Source organism: Pongo pygmaeus, chromosome 1, assembly GCF_028885625.2.
Source record: "Pongo pygmaeus isolate AG05252 chromosome 1, NHGRI_mPonPyg2-v2.0_pri, whole genome shotgun sequence".
In the NCBI taxonomy this organism is placed as follows: Eukaryota; Metazoa; Chordata; class Mammalia; order Primates; family Hominidae; genus Pongo; species Pongo pygmaeus.
Window position 1 is genome coordinate 41672245 of NC_072373.2, and position 25013 is coordinate 41697257.

A 25013-nucleotide genomic window follows, 5' to 3' on the forward strand; every position below is an offset into this window, starting at 1 on the left:
CCTGCCTCGGCCTCCCGAGTAGCTGGGATTACAACTGCCTGACACCGTGCCCTGCTAATTTTTGTATTTTTAGTAGAGATGGGGTTTCACCAACTTAGCCAGGCTGGTCTTGAACTTCTGACCTCGTGATCCACCCACCTTGGCCTCCCAAAGTTCTGGTATTACAGGTGTGAGCTACCCCACCCAGCCTATAAGAAGGTATCTTAATTACTATGTTAACATGCATAATTCTCTTCAATCCTTCAAAATATTAGGGAGATAGGAAATATATAACCAAATTAGAAGCCAGTGATTGAGATTTCAGTTCAACACTCACATTACACTAAAGGGAAACTGAAGACCACAGAAATGATGTTAACTAAGCACAGTCTGCCCAGACTAAAGTGCTACCCACAATTACTATTGTCTCTTGCTTCTGCTGGAAGCAAAGTGAAACCAGAGATAGTAGTGCTGAAATCAGGATAATTCCTTCCGTTATATCAAAATAATCTCTCCAGTCATAAGCACAGTGGTTGACCAGGAGTCCCTGTGAAAGTCTTCTGTTTTATTTCAGTAAATAAGGACTTTTCCTGCCTTTCAGTTGCTATAAAATTTAGTTGCTATTGCCAGATAAAACTGCCCACTAAAGAGATAAAAAATAAATAACACTATGAGGTGTAGAAGAGGGGTGGGTAGGGAAGAGGCAGAAATATAGATCTTGGGGGGAGAAGCCAAGATAGACGAATAGGAACAGCTCTGGTCTACAGCTCCCAGCGTGAGTGACGCAGAAGACGGGTGATTTCTGCATTTCCATCTGAGGTACCGTGTTCATCTCACTAGGGAGTGCCAGACAGTGGGTGCAGGTCAGTAGATGAGCGCACCATGCGCCAGCCGAAGCAGGGGCAAGGCATTCCCTCACTCGGGAAGCACAAGGGGTCAGGGAGTTCCCTTTCCAGGGGTGACAGACGGCACCTGGAAAATCGGGCCACTCCCACCTGAATACTGTGCTTTTCCGACAGGCTTAGGAAACGGTGCACCAGGAGATTATAGCCCGCACCTGGCTCAGAGGGTCCTACGCCCACGGAGTCTCGCTGATTGCTAGCACAGCAGTCTGAGATCAAACAGCAAGGCGGCAGTGAGGCTGGGGGAGGGGCGCCCGCCATTGCCCAGGCTCGCTTAGGTAAACAAAGCAGCTGGGAAGCTTGAACTGGGTGGAGCCCACGACAGCTCAAGGAGGCCTGCCTGCCTGCCTCTGTAGGCTCCACCTCTGGGGGCAGGGCACAGACAAACAAAAAGACAGCAGTAACCTCTGCAGACTTAAATGTCCCTGTCTGACAGCTTTGAGGAGAGCAGTGGTTCTCCCAGCACGCAGCTGGAGATCTGAGAACGGGCAGACTGCCTCCTCAAATGGGTCCCTGACCCCTGACCCCCGAGCAGCCTAACTGGGAGGCACCCCCCAGCAGGGGCAGACTGACACCTCACACGGCCGACTGGATACTCCAACAGACCTGCAGCTGAGGGTCCTGTCTGTTAGAAGGAAAACTAACAAACAGAAAGGACATCCACACCAAAAACCCATCTGTACATCACCATCATCAAAGACCAAAAGTAGATAAAACCACAAAGATGGGGAAAAAACAGAGCAGAAAAACTGGAAACTCTAAAAAGCAGAGTGCCTCTCCTCCTCCAAAGGAATGCAGTTCCTCACCAGCAACGGAACAAAGCTGGACGGAGAATGACTTTGACGAGCTGAGAGAAGAAGGCTTCAGACGATCAAATTACTCTGAGCTACAGGAGGATATTCAAACCAAAGGCAAAGAAGTTGAAAACTTTGAAAAAAATTTAGAAGAATGTATAACTAGAATAACCAATACAGAGAAGTGCTTAAAGGAGCTGATGGAGCTCAAAACCAAGGCTCGAGAACTATGTGAAGAATGCAGAAGCCTCAGGAGCCAATGTGATCAAATGGAAGAAAGGGTATCAGCCATGGAAGATGAAATGAATGAAATGAAGTGAGAAGGGAAGTTTAGAGAAAAAAGAATAAAAAGAAACAAGCAAAGCCTCCAAGAAATGTGGGACTATGTGAAAAGACCAAATCTACATCTGACTGGTGTACCTGAAAGTGACGGGGAGAATGGAACCAAGTTGGAAAACACTCTGCAGGATATTATCCAGGAGAACTTCCCCAGTCTAGCAAGGCAGGCCAACATTCAGATTCAGGAAATACAGAGAACGCCACAAAGATACTCCTCGAGAAGAGCAACTCCAAGACACATAATTGTCAGATTCACTAAAGTTGAAATGAAGGAAAAAATGTTAAGGGCAGCCAGAGAGAAAGGTCGGGTTACCCTCAAAGGGAAGCCCATCAGACTAACAGTGGATCTCTCGGCAGAAACCCTACAAGCCGGAAGAGGGTGGGGGCCAATATTCAACATTCTTAAAGAAAAGAATTTTCAACCCAGAATTTCATATCCAGCCAAACTAAGCTTCATAAGTGAAGGAGAAATAAAATCCTTTACAGACAAGCAAATGCTGAGAGATTTTGTCACCACCAGGCCTGCCCTAAAAGAGCTCCTGAAGGAAGCGCTAAACACGGAAAGGCAAAACCGGTACCAGCCACTGCAAAATCATGCCAAAATGTAAAGACTATCGAGACTAGGAAGAGACTGCATCAACTAATGAGCAAAATAACCAGCTAACATCATAATGACAGGATCAAATTCACACATAACAATATTAACTTTAAACGTAAATGGACTAAATGCTCCAATTAAAAGACACAGACTGGCAAATTGGATAAAGACTCAAGACCCATCAGTGTGCTGTATTCAGGAAACCCATCTCATGTGCAGAGACACACATAGGCTCAAAATAAAAGGATGGAGGAAGATCTACCAAGCAAATGGAAAACAAAAAAAGACAGGGGTTGCAATCCTAGTCTCTGATAAAACAGACTTTAAACCAACAAAGATCAAAAGAGACAAAGAAGGCCGTTACATAATGGTAAAGGGATTAATTCAACAAGAAGAGCTAACTATACTAAATATATATGTACCCAATACAGGAGCACCCAGATTCATAAAGCAAGACCTGAGTGACCTACAAAGAGACTTAGACTCTCACACATTAATAATGGGAGACTTTAACACCCCACTGTCAACATTAGACAGATCAACGAGACAGAAAGTCAACAAGGATACCCAGGAATTGAACTCAGCTCTGCACCAAGCGGACCTAATAGACATCTACAGAACTCTCCACCCCAAATCAACAGAATATACATTTTTTTCAGCACCACACCACACCTATTCCAAAATTGACCACATACTTGGAAGTAAAGCTCTCCTCAGTAAATGTAAAAGAACAGAAATTATAACAAACTATCTCTCAGATCACAGTGCAATCAAGCTAGAACTCAGGATTAAGAATCTCACTCAAAACCGCTCAACTACATGGAAACTGAACAACCTGCTCCTGAATGCCTACTGGGTACATAACGAAATGAAGGCAGAAATAAAGATGTTCTTTGAAACCAACGAGAACCAAGACACAACATACCAGAATCTCTGGGATGCATTCAAAGCAGTGTGTAGAGGGAAATTTATAGCACTAAATGCCCATAAGAGAAAGCAGGAAAGATCCAAAATTGACACCCTAACATCACAATTAAAGAACTAGAAAAGCAAGAGCAAACACATTCAAAAGCTAGCAGAAGGCAAGAAATAATTAAAATCAGAGCAGAACTGAAGGAAATAGAGACACAAAAAACCCTTCAAAAAATGAATGAATCCAGGAGCTGGTTTTTTGAAAGGATCAACAAAATTGATAGACCACTAGCAAGATTAATAAAGAAAAAAAGAGAGAAGAATCAAATAGATGCAATAAAAAATGATAAAGGGGATATCACCACCGATCCTACAGAAATACAAACTACCATCAGAGAATACTACAAACACCTCTACGCAAATAAACTAGAAAATCTAGAAGAAATGGATAAATTCCTCAACACATACACCCTCCCAAGACTAAACCAGGAAGAAGTTGTATCTCTGAATAGACCAATAACAGGAGCTGAAATTGTGGCAATAATCAATAGCTTACCAACCAAAAAAAGTCCAGGACCAGATGGGTTCACAGCCGAATTCTACCAGAGGTACAAGGAGGAACTGGTACCATTCCTTCTGAAACTATTCCAATCAATAGAAAAAGAGGGAATTCTCCCTAACTCATTTTATGAGGCCAGCATCATCCTGATACCAAAGCCAGGCAGAGACACAACCAAAAAAGAGAATTTTAGACCAATATCCTTGATGAACATTGATGCAAAAATCCTCAATAAAATACTGGCAAACTGAATCCAGCAGCACATCAAAAAGCTTATCCACCATGATCAAGTGGGCTTCATCCCTGGGATGCAAGGCTGGTTCAATATACGCAAATCAATAAATGTAATCCAGCATATAAACAGAACCAAAGACAAAAACCACATGATTATCTCAATAGATGCAGAAAAGGCCTTTGATGAAATTCAACAACGCTTCATGCTAAAAACTCTCAATAAATTAGGTACTGATGGGACGTATCTCAAAATAATAAAAGCTATCTATGACAAACCGACAGCCAATATCATACTGAATGGGCAAAAACTGGAAGCATTCCCTTTGAAAACTGGCACAAGACAGGAATGCCCTCTCTCACCACTTCTATTCAACATAGTGTTGGAAGTTCTGGCCAGGGCAATTAGGCAGGAGAAGGAAATAAAGGGTATTCAATTAGGAAAAGAGGAAGTCAAATTGTCCCTGTTTGCAGATGACATGATTGTATATCTAGAAAACCCCACTGTCTCAGCCCAAAATCTCCTTAAGCTGATAAGCAACTTCAGCAAAGTCTCAGGATACAAAATCAATGTACAAAAATCACAAGCATTCTTATACACCAATAACAGACAAACAGAGAGCCAAATCATGAGTGAACTCCCATTCACAATTGCTTCAAAGAGAATAAAATACCTAGGAATCCAACTTACAAGGGATGTGAAGGATCTCTTCAAGGAGAACTACAAACCACTGCTCAAGGAAATAAAAGAGGATACAAACAAATGGAAGAACATTCCATGTTCATGGGTAGGAAGAATCAATATCATGAAAATGGCCATACTGCCCAAGGTAATTTACAGATTCAATGCCATCCCCATCAAGCTACCAATGACTTTCTTCACAGAATTGGAAAAAACTACTTTAAAGTTCATATGGAACCAAAAAGGAGCCCGCATCACCAAGTCAATCCTAAGCCAAAAGAACAAAGCTGGAGGCATCACAGTACCTGACTTCAAACTATACTACAAGGCTACAGTAACCAAAACAGCATGGTACTGGTACCAAAACAGAGATATAGATCAATGGAACAGAACAGAGCCGTCAGAAATAACACCACATATCTACAACTATCTGATCTTTGACAAACCTGAGAAAAACAAGAAATGGGGAAAGGATTCCCTATTTAATAAATGGTGCTGGGAAAACTGGCTAGCCATATGGAGAAAGCTGAAACTGGATCCCTTCCTTAACACCTTATACAAAAATCAATTCAAGATGGATTAAAGACTTAAACATTAGACCTAAAACCATAAAAACCCTAGAAGAAAACCTAGGCATTACCATTCAGGACATAGGCATGGGCAAGGACTTCATGTCTAAAACACCAAAAGCAATGGCAACAAAAGCCAAAATTGACAAATGGGATCTAATTAAACTAAAGAGCTTCTGCACAGCAAAAGAAACTACCATCAGAGTGAACAGGCAACCTACAAAATGGGAGAAACTTTTCGCAACCTACTCATCTGACAAAGGGCTAATATCCAGAATCTACAATGAACTCCAACAAATTTACAAGAAAAAACAAACAACCCCATCAAAAAGTGGGCAAAGGACATGAACAGGCACTTCTCAAAAGAAGACATTTATGCAGCCAAAAAACACATGAAAAAATGCTCACCATCACTGGCCATCAGAGAAATGCAAATCAAAACCACAATGAGATACCATCTCACACCAGTTAGAATGGCAATCATTAAAAAGTCAGGAAACAACAGGTGCTGGAGAGAATGTGGAGAAATAGGAACACTTTTACACTGTTGGTGGGACTGTAAACTAGTTCAATCCTTGTGGAAGTCAGTGTGGCGATTCCTCAGGGATCTAGAACTAGAAATTCCATTTGACCCAGCCATCCCATTACTGGGTATATACCCAAAGGACTATAAATCATGCTGCTATAAAGACACATGCACACGTATGTTTATTGTGGCATTATTCACAATAGCAAAGACTTGGAACCAACCCAAATGTCCAACAATGATAGACTGGATTAAGAAAATGTGGCAAATATACACCATGGAATACTATGCAGCCATAAAAAATGATGAGTTCATGTCCTTTGTGGGGACATGGATGGAATTGGAAATCATCATTCTCAGTAAACTATCGAAAGAACAAAAAACCAAACACCGCATATTCTCACTCATAGGTGGGAATTGAACAATGAGAACACATGGACACAGGAAGGGGAACATCACACTTCGGGGACTGTTGTGGGGTGGGGGGAGGGGGAGGGATAGCACTGGAAGATATACCTAATGCTAGATGACGAGTTAGTGGGTGCAGCGCACCAGCATGGCACATGTATACATATGTAACTAACCAGCACATTGCGCACATGTACCATAAAACCTAAAGTATAATAATAAAAAAAAAAAAAAGAAATATAGATCTTGTTCTGAGGACAGCAGAAATTTCCGTTTAAATGTTTTACATCAGAAGACTCAAACTAGTTGCATTCCAGAAAATGAAAGAGTCCTGCAATAGGAACAAACTCGGTAAAGGTGTCAACAGATCACTTCTGAAAAGAATAAAATAGCAAAGTTGATGACACAAAACATACACATTAACAAACAAACATATTAACATATTAACACACATACATACTAACAAACATACATGAACTTTCCCCTTCCCTAACATTTTTTTTTTTTTTTTTTTTTTTTTTTTTTTTTTTTTTGCTTTTTTTTCTTTTTATTTTTTTCCTCTCCCGAGTCTGTCAACTTATTCTAAACTGGAAGTGACATCTGGGGAAAGAAGAGCAGAAATAACAAAAGTAATGATACAAATGCCTTTTGTTTTCATAGTAGTTTTAGGTTTTCCATTTTCCAGAGACAGAAGTGAATTGGGATAAATCTCAGAAATACTGTGAAACCGATTGTTGAGGGAACAGTGCTTTGTGTCTTTTCTCCTTAATTGCAACAGCAGTCCACCCGATCTGAACTGCTCGGTACAATGCCCCTTATCTCTGTATTTTTATGTTGGTTGTATGAAAGATGGGTGTTTGGGACAAAGGTGCTCTGTGGCTTTGGGGGAAGATTATACAAGTTTGTTGTCCATTGAGCTGACACGGGTGATGACTCCACAGATTTAATTTAAATCTGCAGCAAGTGAAATGGATTGTCATATATATGGACAGATGCTGTGACCAGGTTCTATGAGAAGAAAAAGAAAGAGAACTTGAATCTGCATGTATCTCTTTTCCTGTTTTCAAAGACAGGGGTGGGAAAATTCTTTTTTTTTTTTTTTTTTTTTTTTTCTATTTTTTTTTTTTTTTTTATTTCTGAAGTATTTATTGATCATTCTTGGGTGTTTCTCGGAGAGGGGGATATGGCAGGGTCATAGGATAATAGTGGAGAGAAGGTCAGGAGATAAACACATGAACAAAGGTCTCTGGTTTTCCTAGGCAGAGGACCCTGCGGCCTTCTGCAGTGTTTGTGCCCCTGAGTACTTGAGATTAGGGAGTGGTGATGACTCTTAAAGAGCATGCTGCCTTCAAGCATCTGTTTAACAAAGCACATCTTGCACCACCCTTAATCCATTTAACCCTGAGTTGACACAGCACATGTTTCAGAGAGCAGGGGGCTGGGGGAAAGGCCATAGATCAACAGCATCCCAAGGCAGAAGAATTTCTCCTAGTCAGAACAAAATGGAGTCTCCTATGCCCACCCCTTTCTACACAGACACAGCAACAATCTGATCTCTCCTTCCTTTCCCCACACTTCCTCCCCTTCTCTTCAACAAAACCGCCATCGTCCTCATGGCCCGCTCCCGATGGTCGCTGTCTCTTCGGAGCTGTTGGGTACACCTCCCAGACAGGGCAGCCGGGCAGAGGCGCTCCTCACCTCCCAGACAGGGCGGCTGGGCAGAGGCGCCCCTCGCTTCCCAGACGGGGCCGCCCGGGCAGAGGCGCTCCTCTCCTCCCAGACGGGGCGGCCGGGCAGAGGCGCTCCTCACTTCCCCGACGGGGCCGCCCGGGCAGAGGCGCTCCTCGCTTCCCAGACGGGGCCGCCCGGGCAGAGGCGCTCCTCAGTTCCTCCCAGACCGGGTGGCAGCCGGGCAGAGGCGCTCCTCACCTCCCAGACGGGGCGGCCGGGCAGAGGCGCTCCTCACTTCCCCAACGGGGCGGCCGAGCAGAGGCGCTCCTCACTTCCCAGAGGGGGCGGCCGGGCAGAGGCGCTCCTCACTTCCCAGACGGGGAGGCCGGGCAGAGACGCTCCTCACTTCCTCCCAGATGGGGTGGCGGCCAGGCAGAGGCGCTCCTCACCTCCCAGACAGGGCGGCCGGGCAGAGGCGCTCCTCACTTCCCAGACTGGGCGGCCGGGCAGAGGCGCTCCTCACCTCCTAGATGGGGCGACCAGGCAGAGGCGCTCCTCACTTCCCAGACGGTGTGGCGGCTGGGCAGAGGTGCTCCTCCCTTCCCAGATGGGGCAGCCAGGCAGAGGCGCTCCTCACTTCCTCCCAGACGGGGTGGCGGCCAGGCAGAGGTGCTCCTCACTTCCCAGAGGGGGCGGCCGGGCAGAGGTGCTCCTCACTTCCTCCCAGACGGGGTGGCAGCCGGGCAGAGGCACTCCTCACCTCCCAGACGGGGCGGCCGGGCAGAGGTGCTCCTCATCTCCCAGACGGGGCGGCCGGGCAGAGGTGCTCCTCATCTCCCAGACGGGGCAGCCGGGCAGAGGTGCTCCTCACTTCCTCCCAGACGGGGTGACGGCCGGGCAGAGGCACTCCTCACCTCCCAGACGGGGCGGCCGGGCAGAGGCGCTCCTCACCTCCCAGACGGAGTGGTCAGGCAGAGGCGCTCCTCACTTCCCATATGGGGTGGCGGCCGGGCAGAGGCGCTCCTCACTTCCCAGATGGGGCAGCCGGGCAGAGGTGCTCCTCACTTCCTCCCAGACGGGGTGGCAGCCGGGCAGAGGCGCTCCTCACCTCCCAGACGGGGTGGCCGGGCAGAGGCGCTCCTCCCTTCCCAGACGGAGTGGCCAGGCAGAGGCGCTCCTCACCTCCCAGAGTGGGCGGCCGGGCAGAGGTGCTCCTCACTTCCTCCCAGACGGGGTGGCGGCCAGGCAGAGGCGCTCCTCACCTCCCAGACGGGGCGGCCGGGCAGAGGCGCTCCTCACCTCCCAGAGTGGGCGGCCGGGCAGAGGCGCTCCTCACTTCCCAGAGTGGGCGGCCGGGCAGAGGCGCTCCTCACTTCCCAGAGTGGGCGGCCGGGCAGAGGCGCTCCTCACTTCCCATAGGGGGTGGCAGCCGGGCAGAGGCGCTCCTCACTTCCCAGATGGGGCAGCTGGGCAGAGGTGCTCCTCACTTCCTCCCAGACGGGGTGGCGGCCAGGCAGAGGCGCTCCTCACCTCCCAGACGGGGCGGCCGGGCAGAGGCACTCCTCACCTCCCAGGCGGGGCGGCTGGGCAGAGGCGCTCCTCACCTCCCAGAAGGGGCGGCTGGGCAGAGGCGCTCCTCACTTCCCATATGGGGTGGCAGCCGGGCAGAGGCGCTCCTCACTTCCCAGACGGGGTGGCGGCCAGGCAGAGGCGCTCCTCACTTCCCAGATAGGGCAACAGGGCAGAGGCGCTCCTCACTTCCTCCCAGACGGGGCGGCCGGGCAGAGGTGCTCCTCATCTCCCAGACGGGGCAGCCGGGCAGAGGCGCTCCTCACTTCCTCCCAGACGGGGTGGCAGCCGGGCAGAGGCGCTCCTCACATCCCAGATGATGGGCGGCCGGGCAGAGGCGCTCCTCACTTCCCAGATAGGGCGGCCGGGCAGAGGGGCTCCTCACATCCCAGACGATGGGCGGCCAGGCAGAGACGCTCCTCACTTCCTAGACGGGGTGGCGGTGGGGCAGAGGCTGTAATCTTAGCACTTTAAGAGGCCAAGGCAGGAGGCTGGTAGGTGGAGGTTGCAGAGAGCCGAGATCACACCACTGCACTCCAGCCTGAGCACCATTGAGCATTGAGTTAGCGAGACTCCGTCTGCAATCCCAGCACCTCGGGAGGCCGAGGCAGGCAGATCACTCGAGGCCAGGAGCTGGAGACCAGCCCGGTCAACACGGCGAAACCCCGTCTCCACCAAAAATACAAAAACCATTCAGGCGTGGCGGCGCGCAACTGCAATCCCAGGCACTCGGCAGGCCGAGGCAGGAGAGTCACAGGAGCCCGAGGCAGGGAGGTTGCAGCGAGCCGAGATCCCGGCAGTACAGTCCAGCTTCGGCAACAGAGGGAGACCGAAAAAAGGGGAGACGGAGAGGGAGAGCGAGAGCGAGAGCGAGAGCGAGAGCGAGAGCGAGAGCGAGAGGGAGAGGGAGAGGGAGAGGGAGAGGGAGAGGGAGAGGGAGAGGGAGAGGGAGAGGGAGAGGGAGAGGCCTAACATTAATTTAAGTGTAGGATAAGTCATATTAGCTAGCTCTAAGAGCTTTCTCTACACCAGGCACTGTGCTAAGTGCTTTAAATGCATCCCACTTATACCTTACTAATACCCAATAAGGAAGGTACTAAATCAATTTCTATATATATAATGTAAACATATATATATAAACACATTCAAAATTTATACAACTTTCTCAAGGTCATATTCCTGTTTATATCGGCAGATTATGGCAAATAATTTTAGAATCACTATGTATAACAACTAAAATGGCTATACAAATGTCCTCCCTCCTTTCATTACTAAAAATAAGTGAACGCCACCAGAAATTTGAAGGATTTTTTAAAAAATCACCAGGAATTTAAAGGATTTTTGAAAAAATATAAGCAGGAAAGTACTAAACCTGAGGCACTGGACGTTGGAGATTTTGTAGTGGGAGAAGTCGACACTGGAAAACAAAATAATAATGTAGATTGGACCAAACATTTGGGAGTTATTGCTGGCATTTTCTCCAGGAATTTACAAGATTTTTGAGACATATAAGGAAGAAGCTACTAAACCTGAATGACTCAAAGCTGGAGGTTTTATACTAGACGAAGGCAGCACTAGGAAATAAAATAATGTTAGAAGATCAACCACTTGGGAGTTATTGCTCTCATTTCATTTATATTAATTTGTTGACTTACTTAGATAAAAATGCCCATGTTTCAATTCACTCCAAAAAGTTGTTGTAATTCACTTTTTATACATAAAAATATTAAAAGCATATACCCGTGCAATGTACATAACATGCTATGAACCCTGGAAAAGCATACAAAATCACAACAGCAGAATTTTATGTGAATTTCGTGTCATACATCTGGCATAGAAATGAATACAAGACACAGTTAAATACTAAAATTGTTTCTTTTCAGTTATTCTGTATGACTGATAGTTAATATCAAAGAAATAAAGTCTAAAATGAACAGCAACAACAATAACAAACCAAGACGGAAAAAAGATAACCTTTGTACCTTTAAGACACTTTGGAACTGGGGGATCCCAAGTACTGTTACTGTCACAGACAATTGTGTTGCTGCCATTGAGGTAAAAACCCTTATCGCATTCAAACATAACTGTCGCTTTGTAGTAAAATTTTTTTCCAAATCCTGATATCTGTTTTCCATTTTCGACTACTGGAAATCGACATTTGACCACTGGAAAATTAGAGAAACCTCAGAATTAATGGATATCTGCTTTAACAGAAAAAGTAGTACAAAGTACAAATTTCCAGTGTGAACAGAGACAAGGAATGGAATGCAAGATGTTAAAAACATTTTTTAAAAGACTTTAAATGTTACTGATATATTCTCCTTGATACAGAATTCTAGGGTGTTTTATTTTTCTTTCAGCACTAACAGACATAACCATATTGTAACCAGATTTTCTTAAGAAAACTTGGCTGGCTGTCATTCTTACTTGTCCCTGCCCTCCTAAATGTAATACGGCTTTTTGTTGTTTTCCCCACTCACTGGCTGCTTTTTAAACTTGTTTGGTAGTTTTTACCAAACTACTGCAGGGAGGTGGTGGTGGTGGTAAATTTTAATAATTTATTCATCCTGCTAAAGGTCCACTGAATCTCCTGGATCTGAGGTTGTTTTGGATCTAATTTGGACAATTTTTGGCCAATATTTTTTCAAATAATATTTTACACCATTCTTTCTCCTGTCTTTCCGAAACTCCAATTACATGTATGTTTCACCGCTTGATACTCTCCCACAGGTCTGTAAGCCTCTCTCTTTCTTTAGTCAACATTTCTTCTTAAATAAGGTTCAATTTCTATTCACCTGTCTTCATTCACTGACCTTTTGTTGTGTCTAATTGTACCTAATGTTATTTGTAAAGGTTAGTTTATTGGATATAATTTACATACAGTAAAATTCACCCTTACAAGTGTACAGTTGTATGAGTTTTGACAAGTGCAAATAATCATGTAACTACCACCATAGTAAAGATACAGAAAAGTTCCATTACTCTCCAGAATTTCCTCATGCTCTTTTGTGAGTTACCCCTCTTCCCCCTCATCCCCACTTCCACAACCAGCCAAGCATTGATCTGCTTTTATCCCTATAGTGGGACTTTTTCAGAATGTCACATAAATGAAATTACAGTCTTCTTAGTATGGTTTATTTCACTAAGCATGATGCTTTCAAGATTCATTTGTGTTGCTGCATGAATCAGGAGTTCACTCCTTTTATTGCTGAGTATGAGTCCATTTTTTAGAGGTAGCACAAGTGGTTCATTCATTCACCAACTCAAGAACATGTGGCGATTTGCAGTTTGGGGTGATTATGAATAAGGCTGCTATGAACATCCTCCTATAAGTTTCTGTGTGAAAATGTTTTCAGTTTATTTGGGTTGCCGAGTTGTATGATAAGAGTATGTTTAACTTTATAAGAAATGCCAAAAATGTCCCAAAGTGGTCATTTCACTTTGATTCTCACCATCAGTATATGAGAGTTTCATCTGCTCCATATCCTTGTCAATACCTGGTGTTGTCAGTTTGGGGTGTGTGTGTTTAAATTTCAGCCTTTCCAATAGGTATTTAGTGGCATCTCATTGTGAGTAGAGACAGTTTTTATTTCTTCTTTTCCAATATGTGGGCCTAATAGCTTTCTCTTGCCTTATTGTACTGGGTGGGATCTCCAGTACAATGATGAATGGAGTGGTAAGAGTGGACATCCGCACTGTTTTCCTTCCAGAATTAGGTCTTTATTAATTAGACAGAAATGTAATTAAGGTTTTTTTAACCACTAAGTGCAATGTTACTTTTTACCACTAAGTATAATTTTTTTGAATCATTAAGTGTAATGTTAGCTGTGACATTTCTGTAGATGTCTGTTATCAGGGTAAGATAGATACTACCCTTCTGTTCCTAGTTTGCTAAGAAGTTTTATCATGAAAAAATAAGATGATGAGTTCTGTCAAACACTTTCTTTGTTTTTTGCATCTAATAAGATAATCACATGATTTTTTTTCTCCTTAATACTCTCCTGATGTGGTAAATTACACTGATTAATTTTTGCATTTGAACTAATCTTGCATTCATAGGGTAAATCCTACTTGGTCATGATTTACTTTTCTTTTTAAGTATCACAGGATTTGGTTTGCTAATATTTTGTTGAAGATTTTTGGTCCTGTGTTCATCAACGATATTATTTGTAATTTTCTTATAATGTTTTTGTTTTCTGGTTTTTGTATCAGGACAATGCTATCATCATAAAATGGGTTGAGAAGTGTTCCCTCCTCTTGCACTTTCTTGAAATGCTTGTGTAGAATTGCTATGATTTATTCCTTAGATGGTTGGTAGAACTCCCCAGTGAAGCCATCTGGGCCTTCAGTAGGTTATTAACTACAAATTTTATTTCTTTGGTAGATATAGGAGTATTCAGGTTATCCATATCTTCAAGTGAGTTTTGACATTTTGTATATTTCAAGGAATCTGTCCATTTCAGTTGTCAAATTTGTAGGCATAAAGTTGTTTATAATATTCCCTTATCATCCTTTAAATGTCTGTAGAATATTTAGTGATATTCTCTTTTTCATTCTTTTGTTTGTCTGTTGAATAATTTTGTAAAGTAATCAAGTAAAGTTTACATCACTGATATTAAAGAATGGCCATATGCACAAAAGAATATAAAGCTTTTTGGCTAAGGGATGGGGGGAAATCAGAGAAACACATACGGGGTGGACATGAGGAAGGAAACTGAAAGGTGTAGGCATCCCTACCTCACTTCCTGAGGCAGGGCCGTCAAGGACTCTCAAGATCGAGCGGCCATTAATTACACGGATTCAGATTTCTTTCATTCTAGACTTAAATTTAACCTTAGGTTTTTGCTCCAGCACCAATTTAACAGAGCAACGTAGGCATTTCCAATCCAGCAGCACACGCTGTTTCCAAGCACATGTGACTGGCGCACCACAGCTCCGTGCACACCCGAGGAGCTCAGTCTATGCCCAGAGCAGATGCCTGTGCTGTGGAACCTGACAAGAAGCCTCCCAGAACACCACCTATCACAAGGCGCCACCTGAGGGGATCTGAGGTCTCTGACGATCAACTGGTGCCTGTGATTTCCAAAGATTTAACCTTAGCCTTCAATGACATTTACATATAAACTGTCAAATAAAACCCTCCATAATTTACACTTAAGTCTAGGAAGACATGGCACAAATGTTCCAATGACAAAAAAAAAAAAAAAAGTGTAGCAGCTGTGTGTGTTTTCCCCATTTTGACCAAGCTCTCACTGTAACACAGGGCATAAAGGAGAAGGGTTGCACACAAATTTAAAGTATACAAAAAAAAAACCAAAAAAATCATACGTTAATGCTGTTGACTTGTTAACAATGCAGGGAAACTCACTGCAAAATAAAATCCCTTATTTAAACCTTAAAAGAATGAAATGTACCAACTAAACTGTGTAGGCTCTAATGTAGCAGCACAGAATGTTTCCAGAAAAAAAAATACATTGAAAAAAAATAAAAAATATTCAGAGATAAAACTAAAAAGATTAAAATATATATCTCTTAAGAAAATTTATTGCTCAAAACATATGAAACTTAATTCTAAGAAATTCACCTACCTAAATTTAAACAAGATTACTGCAGCTGCAGCTCACCATCCTCCAGGAGACACGAAAAGTGATGAGGGGCGCAGGGCTGTGGGGATGATGTCAAGACTGGCCCAAGGTCAAAAAGCCTTTGAGGAGAGCCCTAGCTCCCACTGAGACCAGCCTCCAACCTGCCCTCTGCAGATGGGAAGGAAGGGGATGGGTCTGGGGCTGCAGACCCTGCTGGAATTAGCAGAGGAGCCAGCAAGGCTGGGGGGTTATAGGATGGCCAGACTCCCTTAGCTGGATCCCGTACTCCACGCCTGGCCAGCACTCCGGGACGCCTGGCTCACGTCTCCATCAGGATCTCCACCACTTGTTCCTACTTGCCCAGGTCAGAACGCAATTGCAGCTGGAGGTGGGAGGCCGGGCGGCTGCAGGGCCAAGCCTCTGAATGCTTTGCAGAGCCACCTCCCATCGTGTGGGTCAGCACCATGTGTCCAGGTCATCATAGGAACTGACCACGTCTGAGGCCAGTTCTTCCATGCAAACTGGGGTTTTTGATCGTCAGTATTTCAAATATCTCATCTAGCTACTTCTGAACGCCTCCTCTATTTTCTCCAGGTCCCCAGATGTCCGTCTCCCAGATGCTGCTCTTCAGGGCTCCTGGCGCCAGTGCTGAGGGGACAGAGCAAAGGTCTGAAAACTGGCCCCTTCACGCAGCAGTGTCCAAAGCGGGGGTCATGGCACACCCCCTCTGGCTCCCACATGGTGGGCACAGGCCACCGGCACAGGATCTCTGCAGAAACCAGGCAGTGGAACGACGCCAACACCACACTCTCGGGTGCCTGTGTGTGCCATGTCCTGGCCATCTCCTGGGCCATCTCCTCTTGGATCTGCCAGGTGTGTTGGCGATGAGGACCCTGCAGCAGTGGTTAGGCTCCACCAGCAAGTGGTAAAGCTGGAGCTTCTAAAAGGACAAGTCCGGGAGTGACTGCCCCTGCCGGCTGCAGGAGGGCAGGGTCTTCAAGCTGGCTGGGGTGCCGCGCCTGGCCACCATTTCTTTCATTCTCAGTATTGGTTAATTTGCGTCTTTTTTTGTCAGTCTGGCTACAGGTTTACACACTTTATTGATCTCCAAGTAACAAATGTTGGTTTCACTGATTTCCTCTATTTTTTTTTTCTCTTCTCAATTTTATTGATTTTGGCTCTATCTTTATCATTTCCTTACATCTGCTAGTTTGGGATTTAACTTGCTCTTTTTTAGTTTCTTAAGGTGGAAAATTAGATCATTGATTTGAGACTTTTCTTTTTTTCTAACACAAGTATATTATGCTATACATTCCCCTGTAAGCAATGCTTTAGCTGCATCCTACATATTTGGATATTTTGAGATGTTCTGTTTTTATTCAATTCAAAACACTTCTAATCTCCCTGCTGACTACTTCTTTTATGCATGAGTTATTTAGAAGTGTCCTGTACACTTTCCAATTCTTTGGGGATTGGCTTTGTTATTGATTTCTACTTTCATTCTATTGTGATAAGATAATACATGTTGAATGATTTCAATTTTTTGAAGTTAGTTAAAAGTTGTCTTATTGTCTAGAATATGGTCTACTTTGGAGAATGTTTCATGTGTACTTGGGGAGTATATACTTTTAAATCACTGTTATTCAGTGATTTCTTTCTTTAAATGGGCAAGCCCCCTACATGGTCTTCATACTTTTGGTCACTTCAGAGGGCCTTAAACATTCGGTCTTTAAAAAAAAAATTTTTTTTTATCCAGAGTTTATCATTTTTGTGAGACGATTAGTCTGTTACAGTTTACCACTACCATAGCCAGAACTCTTAGATTTCTTGTAATACAAGATAAAACTTTCTTTAAGCCAGTGTGTATTATTTTTTTTTGGTTCTTTCAAACAAAAACTTCTAACTCATGCAGATACACAGTAGTTCACACTGTATAAAATGAAATGCCAAGAACATGTGGGGGTGAGAAATAGGGAACTCTAGCTAGAACTATTTTTTGACTTGAATTGACCTGTATTAAAATAAATTAGAAACCAATTATACAGGAGGAGGAAGCACATACACCTGCTTTGTTTATTTGTAGATAAAACTATTTACAAAATGTTTCCAGAGTATTTACAAATGAAGAAGGAAATAAATTAAAACACTACCTTTACACTCTGGAGCAGCATGACTCCATACTGAATTGTCACCACAATAAATAGTGCTCTCTCCAATAAGTGAAAATGGATCTGGTCCAGGTGCAGGATCACAACTATAAGTTACTGCATCAAGATACTCAAATACTTCTACTTCACTAAAGGTGTGTTTTCCATTTTTTATTTTTGGAGGTGGTGTACACAAAACCTCTTAAAAATGAAGAAAAAGAGGAAAGGAAATGTAAAAGATTAAGACAGCATTAGTAAAATTTCTATGTCTTCAATAAATTCATCAATATAGGGTTTCTACAAGCTGGTTGTGAATTCAATATGGATTTAAAAGAAGGTTTCTATGAGCAAATATATTATCTCAAATTCAAACCATTACTGTAGTAACTAACTTTCAGAACAAATCTCATTTTCTTAAAGTGTAAATACCTACTGATATGGTTTGGATCTGTGTCCCCAGCAAATCTCATGTCAAATTGTAGTCCACAGTGTTGGAGGTGGGGCCTGGTGGGAGGTGTTTGAATCATGGGGGTAGATTTCTCATGAATGGTTTAGCACCATCCCCTTGGTGCTGTTCTCATGATACTGAGTTCTTGGGAGATCTGGTTATTTAAAAGTGTGCAACACCTCCCGTCCTCCCCACCTTGCTCCTGCTCCTGCCATGTGAGACACCTTGCTCTCCTTCTGTCTTTCCCAATGATTGTTAAGTTTCCTGAGGCCTACCCAAACCCCCAGCAGATGCCAGCACCATGCTTCCTGTACAGCTTGTAGAAACATGAGCAAATTAAACTTCTTTTCTTTGTAAATTACCCAGTCTCAGGTATTTCTTTAGAGCAATACGAAAACGGCCTAATACGCCTATATTTATTTGCAAGGCCGCGCTAAGTTCTGTTCTAGTCATCACAAGAAATGCTGACAATTAATGAGAAAATATGCTTAACTCAGTGCTAGTTAAGAAATCCTTTGCAATTTATAAATATATCCATTTTCTAAATTGGTGAGTCACAATGCCACCAAAATATTATTGTCTTTTTTCACTCTGATCCTAATAAGAATATAGTGATATTTTTCCAAAGGCTACATATTGTGTGATAACACAACAGGCCAAATACAATCTTGCTTTAAGCCAGATGTTGAAGAGATGTGCAAAAAATGTGAACAATGCCACTATTCTCACTAATTTTATTTTGATTTGGAAAATTTTTATTTTTCATAAAAATTATGTTACATATGTTAATTTGTATTGCATTTATTCTTACAAATTAAACAGGCCAGGTGGGGTGGCTCACATTTGTAATCCCAGCACTGTGGGAAGCCCATGGGGGCAGATTGCTTGAGCATGGGATTTCAAGACCAGCCTGGGCATCATGGCAAAACCCCGTCTCTTCAAAAATTACAAAAAGCCAGGCATAGTGGCACACGCCTGAAGCCCCAGCTACTGGAGAGGCTAAGGCTGCAGTGAGCTGAGATTGTGCCACTGCACGCCAGCCTGGGAAATAGCCTGAGACCATGTCTTAGGAAAAACATAAACAAAACCAAAAAGAATCAATAATTATTTAAAAACCTCTCCGTTTGAATTCCAATATGATAAATACCAATAGATATAACCCACATAAAAGAAACCTCTTTGGGATCTTTGTTAATCTTAAAGTGTAAAGGGTGTAAAGGAGGCAAAAATCTTTGAGGACTACTGGTCTAAATTAAAAAAAAAAAAGAATTTACTTACTTTCACATATTGGGGGCTTACCGCTCCAAATTGCTACTGATCCTTTAAGTTCACAATATAGAATTTCATTACCAATTAAGTAATAACTAAATGAGAAAAGAAAGGGTTACTGTTTCGTATAGCAATTAATAAGACACACATAATAATGAAAGAATTTTTTATATGGTTTCTTTTCTACACTACAGTAGTTGGAGGGGGTGGTTTCTTAAACAACATACTATATAATGAAAGTGCTAAATAAATCTGCAATTTAATCAAATAGAGTTTCTCCATTTGAATATATATTGGCCAAGAGCAAAGATGTCTAAATAAATCTGCTGTGCCCTTCCACCCAGCCTCTTTGCTGCCTCCTGCAATCACATTACACATTCATTTCTGTGCCTTTTCTCACACCACTTTGCACAGTAAGGACAAGGACTGTGTAGAGAGAACAGGCCCTAGAGCTGGAATGCCTAGATTCAAGTCCCTGTTTCTCAACTTATCTAGTTTCTTGAGCTTGGGTAAGTCACTTAAAGTTCCTTCACTCAGCTTCCTAATTGATTAAAAGGGGATAACAGTACATGGGGTTGTTTAGGGGATTAGATAAGTTAGCATTTGGCACATAGTGCTACATGAGTTTTAGCTCCTATTATTTAGAACAGAGTGTATTTCTAGGAATAGCTCACTGAGTATAAGAATACTTTCATTAAGTATACCCCTATACTCAATGAAATCTTCCCTGATTTAAATTCACAGGAATCTCTCCTCCTTCTGGACTCTTAGAGTAATTATCAGGAATAATTCTACTTATTTGGTATTTCTCATTTAGTATTTTGCTTTTATTGCTCTCAGTATATATTATTTCTCAATAAGGTTAGAACTTCTTTTAGGAAGGTCGCTCTCTTAAAGTTTTGGTATCCCTCGGTGTGCCTAGCAAGCAGTATGTGTCAACTGAATATTCCAATATTTCTGCTTGACCAAACCTTAAAAACTGTCAGTTGCCTTACATAGTTACAGCTGATTTTTCCTCCAAGACTCACTTACTTTTTCTGTATTATGGTGTATTACTGCTATTGTTTGAATCTGGTTTGTCTCTACCAAAACTCATATTGAAATTTAATTGCCAGTGTAACAGCATTGAGAGGTGGTGGGGCCTTTAAGAAATGATTAGGTCATTAAGAGGGATAATGCCTTTCTAGAGGGTCTTCATTAATTCTTGAGGGAATGAGTTCTCATTCTTGTAGGCTTGGATTCGTTACCATAAGAGTACGTTGTTATAAAGCGAGAACCCCCTCCCTTGTGCTTTGTCTTTTTTGCACATGCTAAATTTCCCTTTCACTTTCCAGCATGTTATGATGCAGCATAAAAGCCCTTGCCAGACACTACTGCCATCCCCTTGAACTCTCCAGCCTCCAGAAATATGAGCCAAATACATTTCTTTTCTTTATAAATGCCTAGCCTCAAGTATTCTGTTATAGCAACAGAAATTAGACAGAAAATTACATTTACTCTCTAAATGCACATTTATCTTAAATGTCTAGTATCTCCAATATAAACGACTTCAAAACCCTACAGAACAAAGGCTATTACCAAGGGCTCAGTACCTGCTCTTGAGATGCTTCACATTGTAGCAGTCTCAAAAATAAGGTTTTTCAACTGAGAGATTTTGATCAACATGATGGTAAAGGCTAACCAGGTCAGTTTTGGTCTGGTAACACTTTACAGAGTCATCTGGATACAAGTGTATCTTTAGTTGGTAATTCTATTTCTCATTTTTGTGAGCCCTACTTCAACTCTAAGAGTTGGCAGATTTAAACAGGGGACACTCAGTTGTGAAGGATAAATTCTCATGATTACTACATTCTTAATGCTTACAACAGACTTATTGTCAGAAACAGCAAGTAGTTTTGCTTTCCTTCAATATCAATTACTTTCTATTTACTATATATCTTGGCTATCTCCATAAAACATCCAAGAGTTGTTTGGCTAGAAGTATAACTTGTCACATAGAAAGCAAAATTAAGTTTACAGAAATGCTTAAGAAGAGAAGCAAAACAAAAATAAAATTACTAACACTTCCTTTATTTCCTCTAAGGAGCAACTTACCCCTCATTACAAATAAAGTGTATCTGATAACCAAACTCGTAAGTCCCATTTGCAAGGATTGCTTGGCCATTTAAAGGATCCCCTATATATGGACACGTTTCTCCTAAAAGAAAATAATTTTGGAGTTTTCAATCCAGTTATAAAACAGATCTGAATCAAAATCAAAATTCTGCAGTGCTCTTTTGAATGGGTGGGAATATAATTTTCAATATTTACTTATTATAAGGGCAAACTTAAGATTCATATTCACCCAGGCAATCTATTGCCAGGAAAATGATTTCTTGGAGATTCTGATTTCTCAAAGCTTGCAAAAATGCATTGTTATCTTGAACCTCATTTTACAAGAAGAAAATCATCAACACCATAGTGGAATACGTACCCCAAAATGTGTGCAAATCTCTAGAGCAAGCAGAAAAAAAAAAAAAAAGAGGCTTGTTTACTTACTATAACAGGCGTCATCTGAGACAGGTAGCCATGTATGATTCCGATCACAAATAGTATGGGTGGCAAGAGGAGGTATATAGAAGTATCCTTTTTTACACTTATAATCTACTCGTTCACCAATGTCATAGTAGGGTTTTGGTTTACCAATGAGCTCCATAGCTTCAAATGTTGGTGGCTCCTCACAGGCATCTAGGGATAAGAGAATAGGAACATGAAGATGAAGTACTGATATCACTTTCATCAGCCATGGACTGTGGTCTGGCAGCAGGTAGTACAGAAAAAACAGAAAGGCCCTTGGCAAGATTTTAAATGACTGATCCATGCTTTTACCAGAGGGCTGGTAGTAGTGGAGGAAATAGGACTTGCATGTTTTAAGTAACATCCTATTAGCTTTTGGTTTGTTTGGGAATAAACGCTCGACAATAAACTGAAGAGACAGCATTAATGTCTTTGATCTTAAAATATATATGGATGCATCTTTCCCCACATTTTTCTAAATTCATTTCAAAAGTAACTTCTCCTCTAAGAAGTCTTCTACAGTATAGAGCACTCTGCTCAGATTGTTCTTCCATAGTTTAAAACACTAACTTATAACAGCTTGTCACTTCAGGGTGTCTTCTCTTAAAAGGCAAGTTCCTGGGGGTCAAGAACCATGTTCTTCTTTTTCTACTATACTCACCTTGTGGGTGCTCAAGAAATGCTGACACTGACAAACTCTATCTGCAAATAAGTATTCAAGAAATTGTCTGCTACTGTGCCTGGGGAAATCAAAACAACCCTAGTTTGGATTCATGTTGTGCTAAGTTAAACAAAAGGCTCAAGTTGCCCTAAAAGGACAGGCAATAACATGAAAGTCTGAATTTATGATGGTGAGTGTTTATTCCTGATGAGTCTGTTGCTTTTCAGAATTACTCACCCTGTGATTTAATCCTCTTCCTTCTTTCTTGCCTCCTTTGCCTTACTCTGCCACACTGAATAGCTTGGCAGTCCAGTAGTGTCACATCTTGGTGCTTTTGCTCACCTTGCTTCCTTTGCTCTGAATACCCTTCCTCCCTGGTTGGTAGCTACAACTCCTGTTCAACTCATCTTCCTTAATCCACCCATCATCTCCTCCAGGAAGCATTTTCTGCCTCCCCCTGGGAAGCAGTGATCAGTCACCTTCCCCTGGACTCTCCCCTGCATGGATCTCTCAGGTAACTATCACATGCTTTTGAGTTTAATAGTTAACAAGGCCGACTCCATTCATCCATGCAGCCACAACACCCAGCACAATATGTCACTCAGAGTAGCTATTCAAAAAAAATGTGGTACTCAAAGTCCACTGCTGTCAAACACAAAACAATGTGAAGAATATATTGTAACCAATTTCATATTGAAAATAATCATTCTACAGCACAATGGAGAAAGAAGATTAGGCCATTTCTTGTGCTGCCTATCTCCCAGTCTTCTGGTATCCTGGCAGGTGACCAGATATGGATTGCTCTCTTTGCATTGTAGTATGCCCAGTAAGGAAACTGAGACGCTACTGTGTAAGTGCTTACTGATCTTGGCTTCTTTCATTGGATATAAGGAAAACACCTAAAATAGGCAGAAGAGACCACGCACAACAGGAGATTGGGGATTTTGTCCAAAAATGCAGCTCCTCTTCTGGAGGAATGAGACTGGCCTGAAATTTGATACATGTTTCCTTCAGCTATCTGGAACCATTTGGCAACTACCTTTGAGAGGGCAGGTCTCCCATGCACAGCACTGTCTGCTTACGAAAACTTCTCCTTGTGAGAGTGAGTTGCTCCAAAAATTGAATGCTTATTTTAATTCATGTATTCTCTCTGCCTAGCATCGTGAGTTCTCATTTTTACTTTCTCTAGGTTTCATACCTGTCTTGATTTACCCTTATGAACCTCAAACTTAACCTTGTTTTTCCTTCTCTTCATTATTAGTTTTGTAATCTTCCGTGTTGTACCCTATTCATTTTATAATTCTATTTTCCTCTATTTCAAATCACTTTCATTATCTTCTTCAGCTTCCTGTTTTGTTTCTTTTTTTGTTTGTGTGTGTGTGTGTGTGTTTTGTTTTGTTTTGAAACAGGGTCTCTCGCTCTGTTACCCAAGCTGGAGTACGAACAGGGCTCACTGCAGCCTTGACCATGGGGGGCTCCAGTGATCCTCCCCCTTCAGTCTCCCAAGTAGCTGGGACCACAGGTGTGCAACATCACACCTGGCTAATTTTTTTTTTTTTTTTTTACATTTTTTGTATAGATGAGGTCTGCTTATGTTGCCCAGGCTGAACTTCTAGCACTAAGCCTATTCTAAACATTAATCTTAAAAAAAAAAAAAAAAAAAAAAGTCTTTTTGTTTTCTTCTTATCACCACTGCTCCCTACTCCCATTACTCTCCTTCAAAATGAACGTTTTAATGATCAGTGAGATGCAAGACTGAAGTACTGGAAGCCCTGCAGCATCAACAAACAGGGGAGACAGATCCTTTCTGGCTCTCAGCTACTGCTGCCCTAGCTTTTTAGGTACCGCAGAAAGACCATCCTGAGCATAGCTCTTTAAAGAACCTTCCTCTTGGAGGCAGGAGGAACTTTTTCCTAGGCTCTAAGCCCCAGCCAAATAGTCTATTTAATTTTCTGGTATTTAACAGATACAGAGGTAAACAAATCAGGCTTTTGGAACCACAAGTGCGACAAGACAGGATCCCTGCATTCTGACAGGGAGAGACAAAGAATAGAAAAGGTCATTTTAAAAGGGTGATTACGAGAAGAGGGACTTGAACTGGGTTTTATGTGTTCAACCTGAGATGGGGGGATCGCGAGGTGGGGTGATCAGAGAAGGTCTCTGAGGGTGTAACATTCCAGCTGAGTTTGCAGAAGAGCGAGACTGTTTCTGCAGCAGGTCAGGAGGAGAATGTTCCCGGGCTGAGGGAAGAGCAAGCACAGATGCCCCAAAGTCTGTTTGATGAGCAGAGAAGCCCTCCCTCTCTCCAATCATTTGTTAAATGCTGTCAGATTTATAACTGAAAATTTTGGTTCATAATTTATTTGTCACTATTATGTTTTGGATTTTAATGTCTGCCACTCCCAATACATTTTAGCAAATAATTTATTGGTTATCTACTGTGTTCCCGGCACTGAGCACTTAGCATTGAGCAAAACAAAGTCCCTGCTTATCTTCCTGCATGAATGTGTGTGTAAACAAATAGTGAAAAAAGGATCAAGAAAATAGGAATGGTTTGTTATTGCCTACCAGTGTAATAGCACCAGACATACAAGACCCATATTCGTTG

General features: G+C 42.5%; 1 protein-coding gene across 12 annotated transcripts in view; it reads right to left on the reverse strand.

The window, feature by feature from the left end:
* The window catches only part of CD46 (CD46 molecule), a 53302-nt gene that overhangs the window by 26483 nt on the left and 1806 nt on the right, over window positions 1–25013 (reverse strand). For 4 of the 12 annotated variants that reach the window (XR_008500540.2, XM_054474127.2, XM_054473664.2 and 1 more), the window contains exons 2-8: window positions 21727–21915; window positions 21283–21385; window positions 19198–19283; window positions 17475–17672; window positions 11722–11904; window positions 11269–11313; window positions 11112–11156 (exon numbers count right to left, since the gene is read on the reverse strand). Coding sequence is in view for 11 of the 12 variants with exons in the window: in XM_054474127.2 (XP_054330102.1) it covers window positions 11112–11156; window positions 11269–11313; window positions 11722–11904; window positions 17475–17672; window positions 19198–19283; window positions 21283–21385; window positions 21727–21915 (849 nt within the window). In the remaining variant the exon portion in view is untranslated. The remainder of the gene's footprint in view (window positions 1–11111; window positions 11157–11268; window positions 11314–11721; window positions 11905–17474; window positions 17673–19197; window positions 19284–21282; window positions 21386–21726; window positions 21916–25013) is intronic. The other 8 variants (XM_054474495.2, XM_054474359.2, XM_063672753.1 and 5 more) reach the window with 2 other exon arrangements.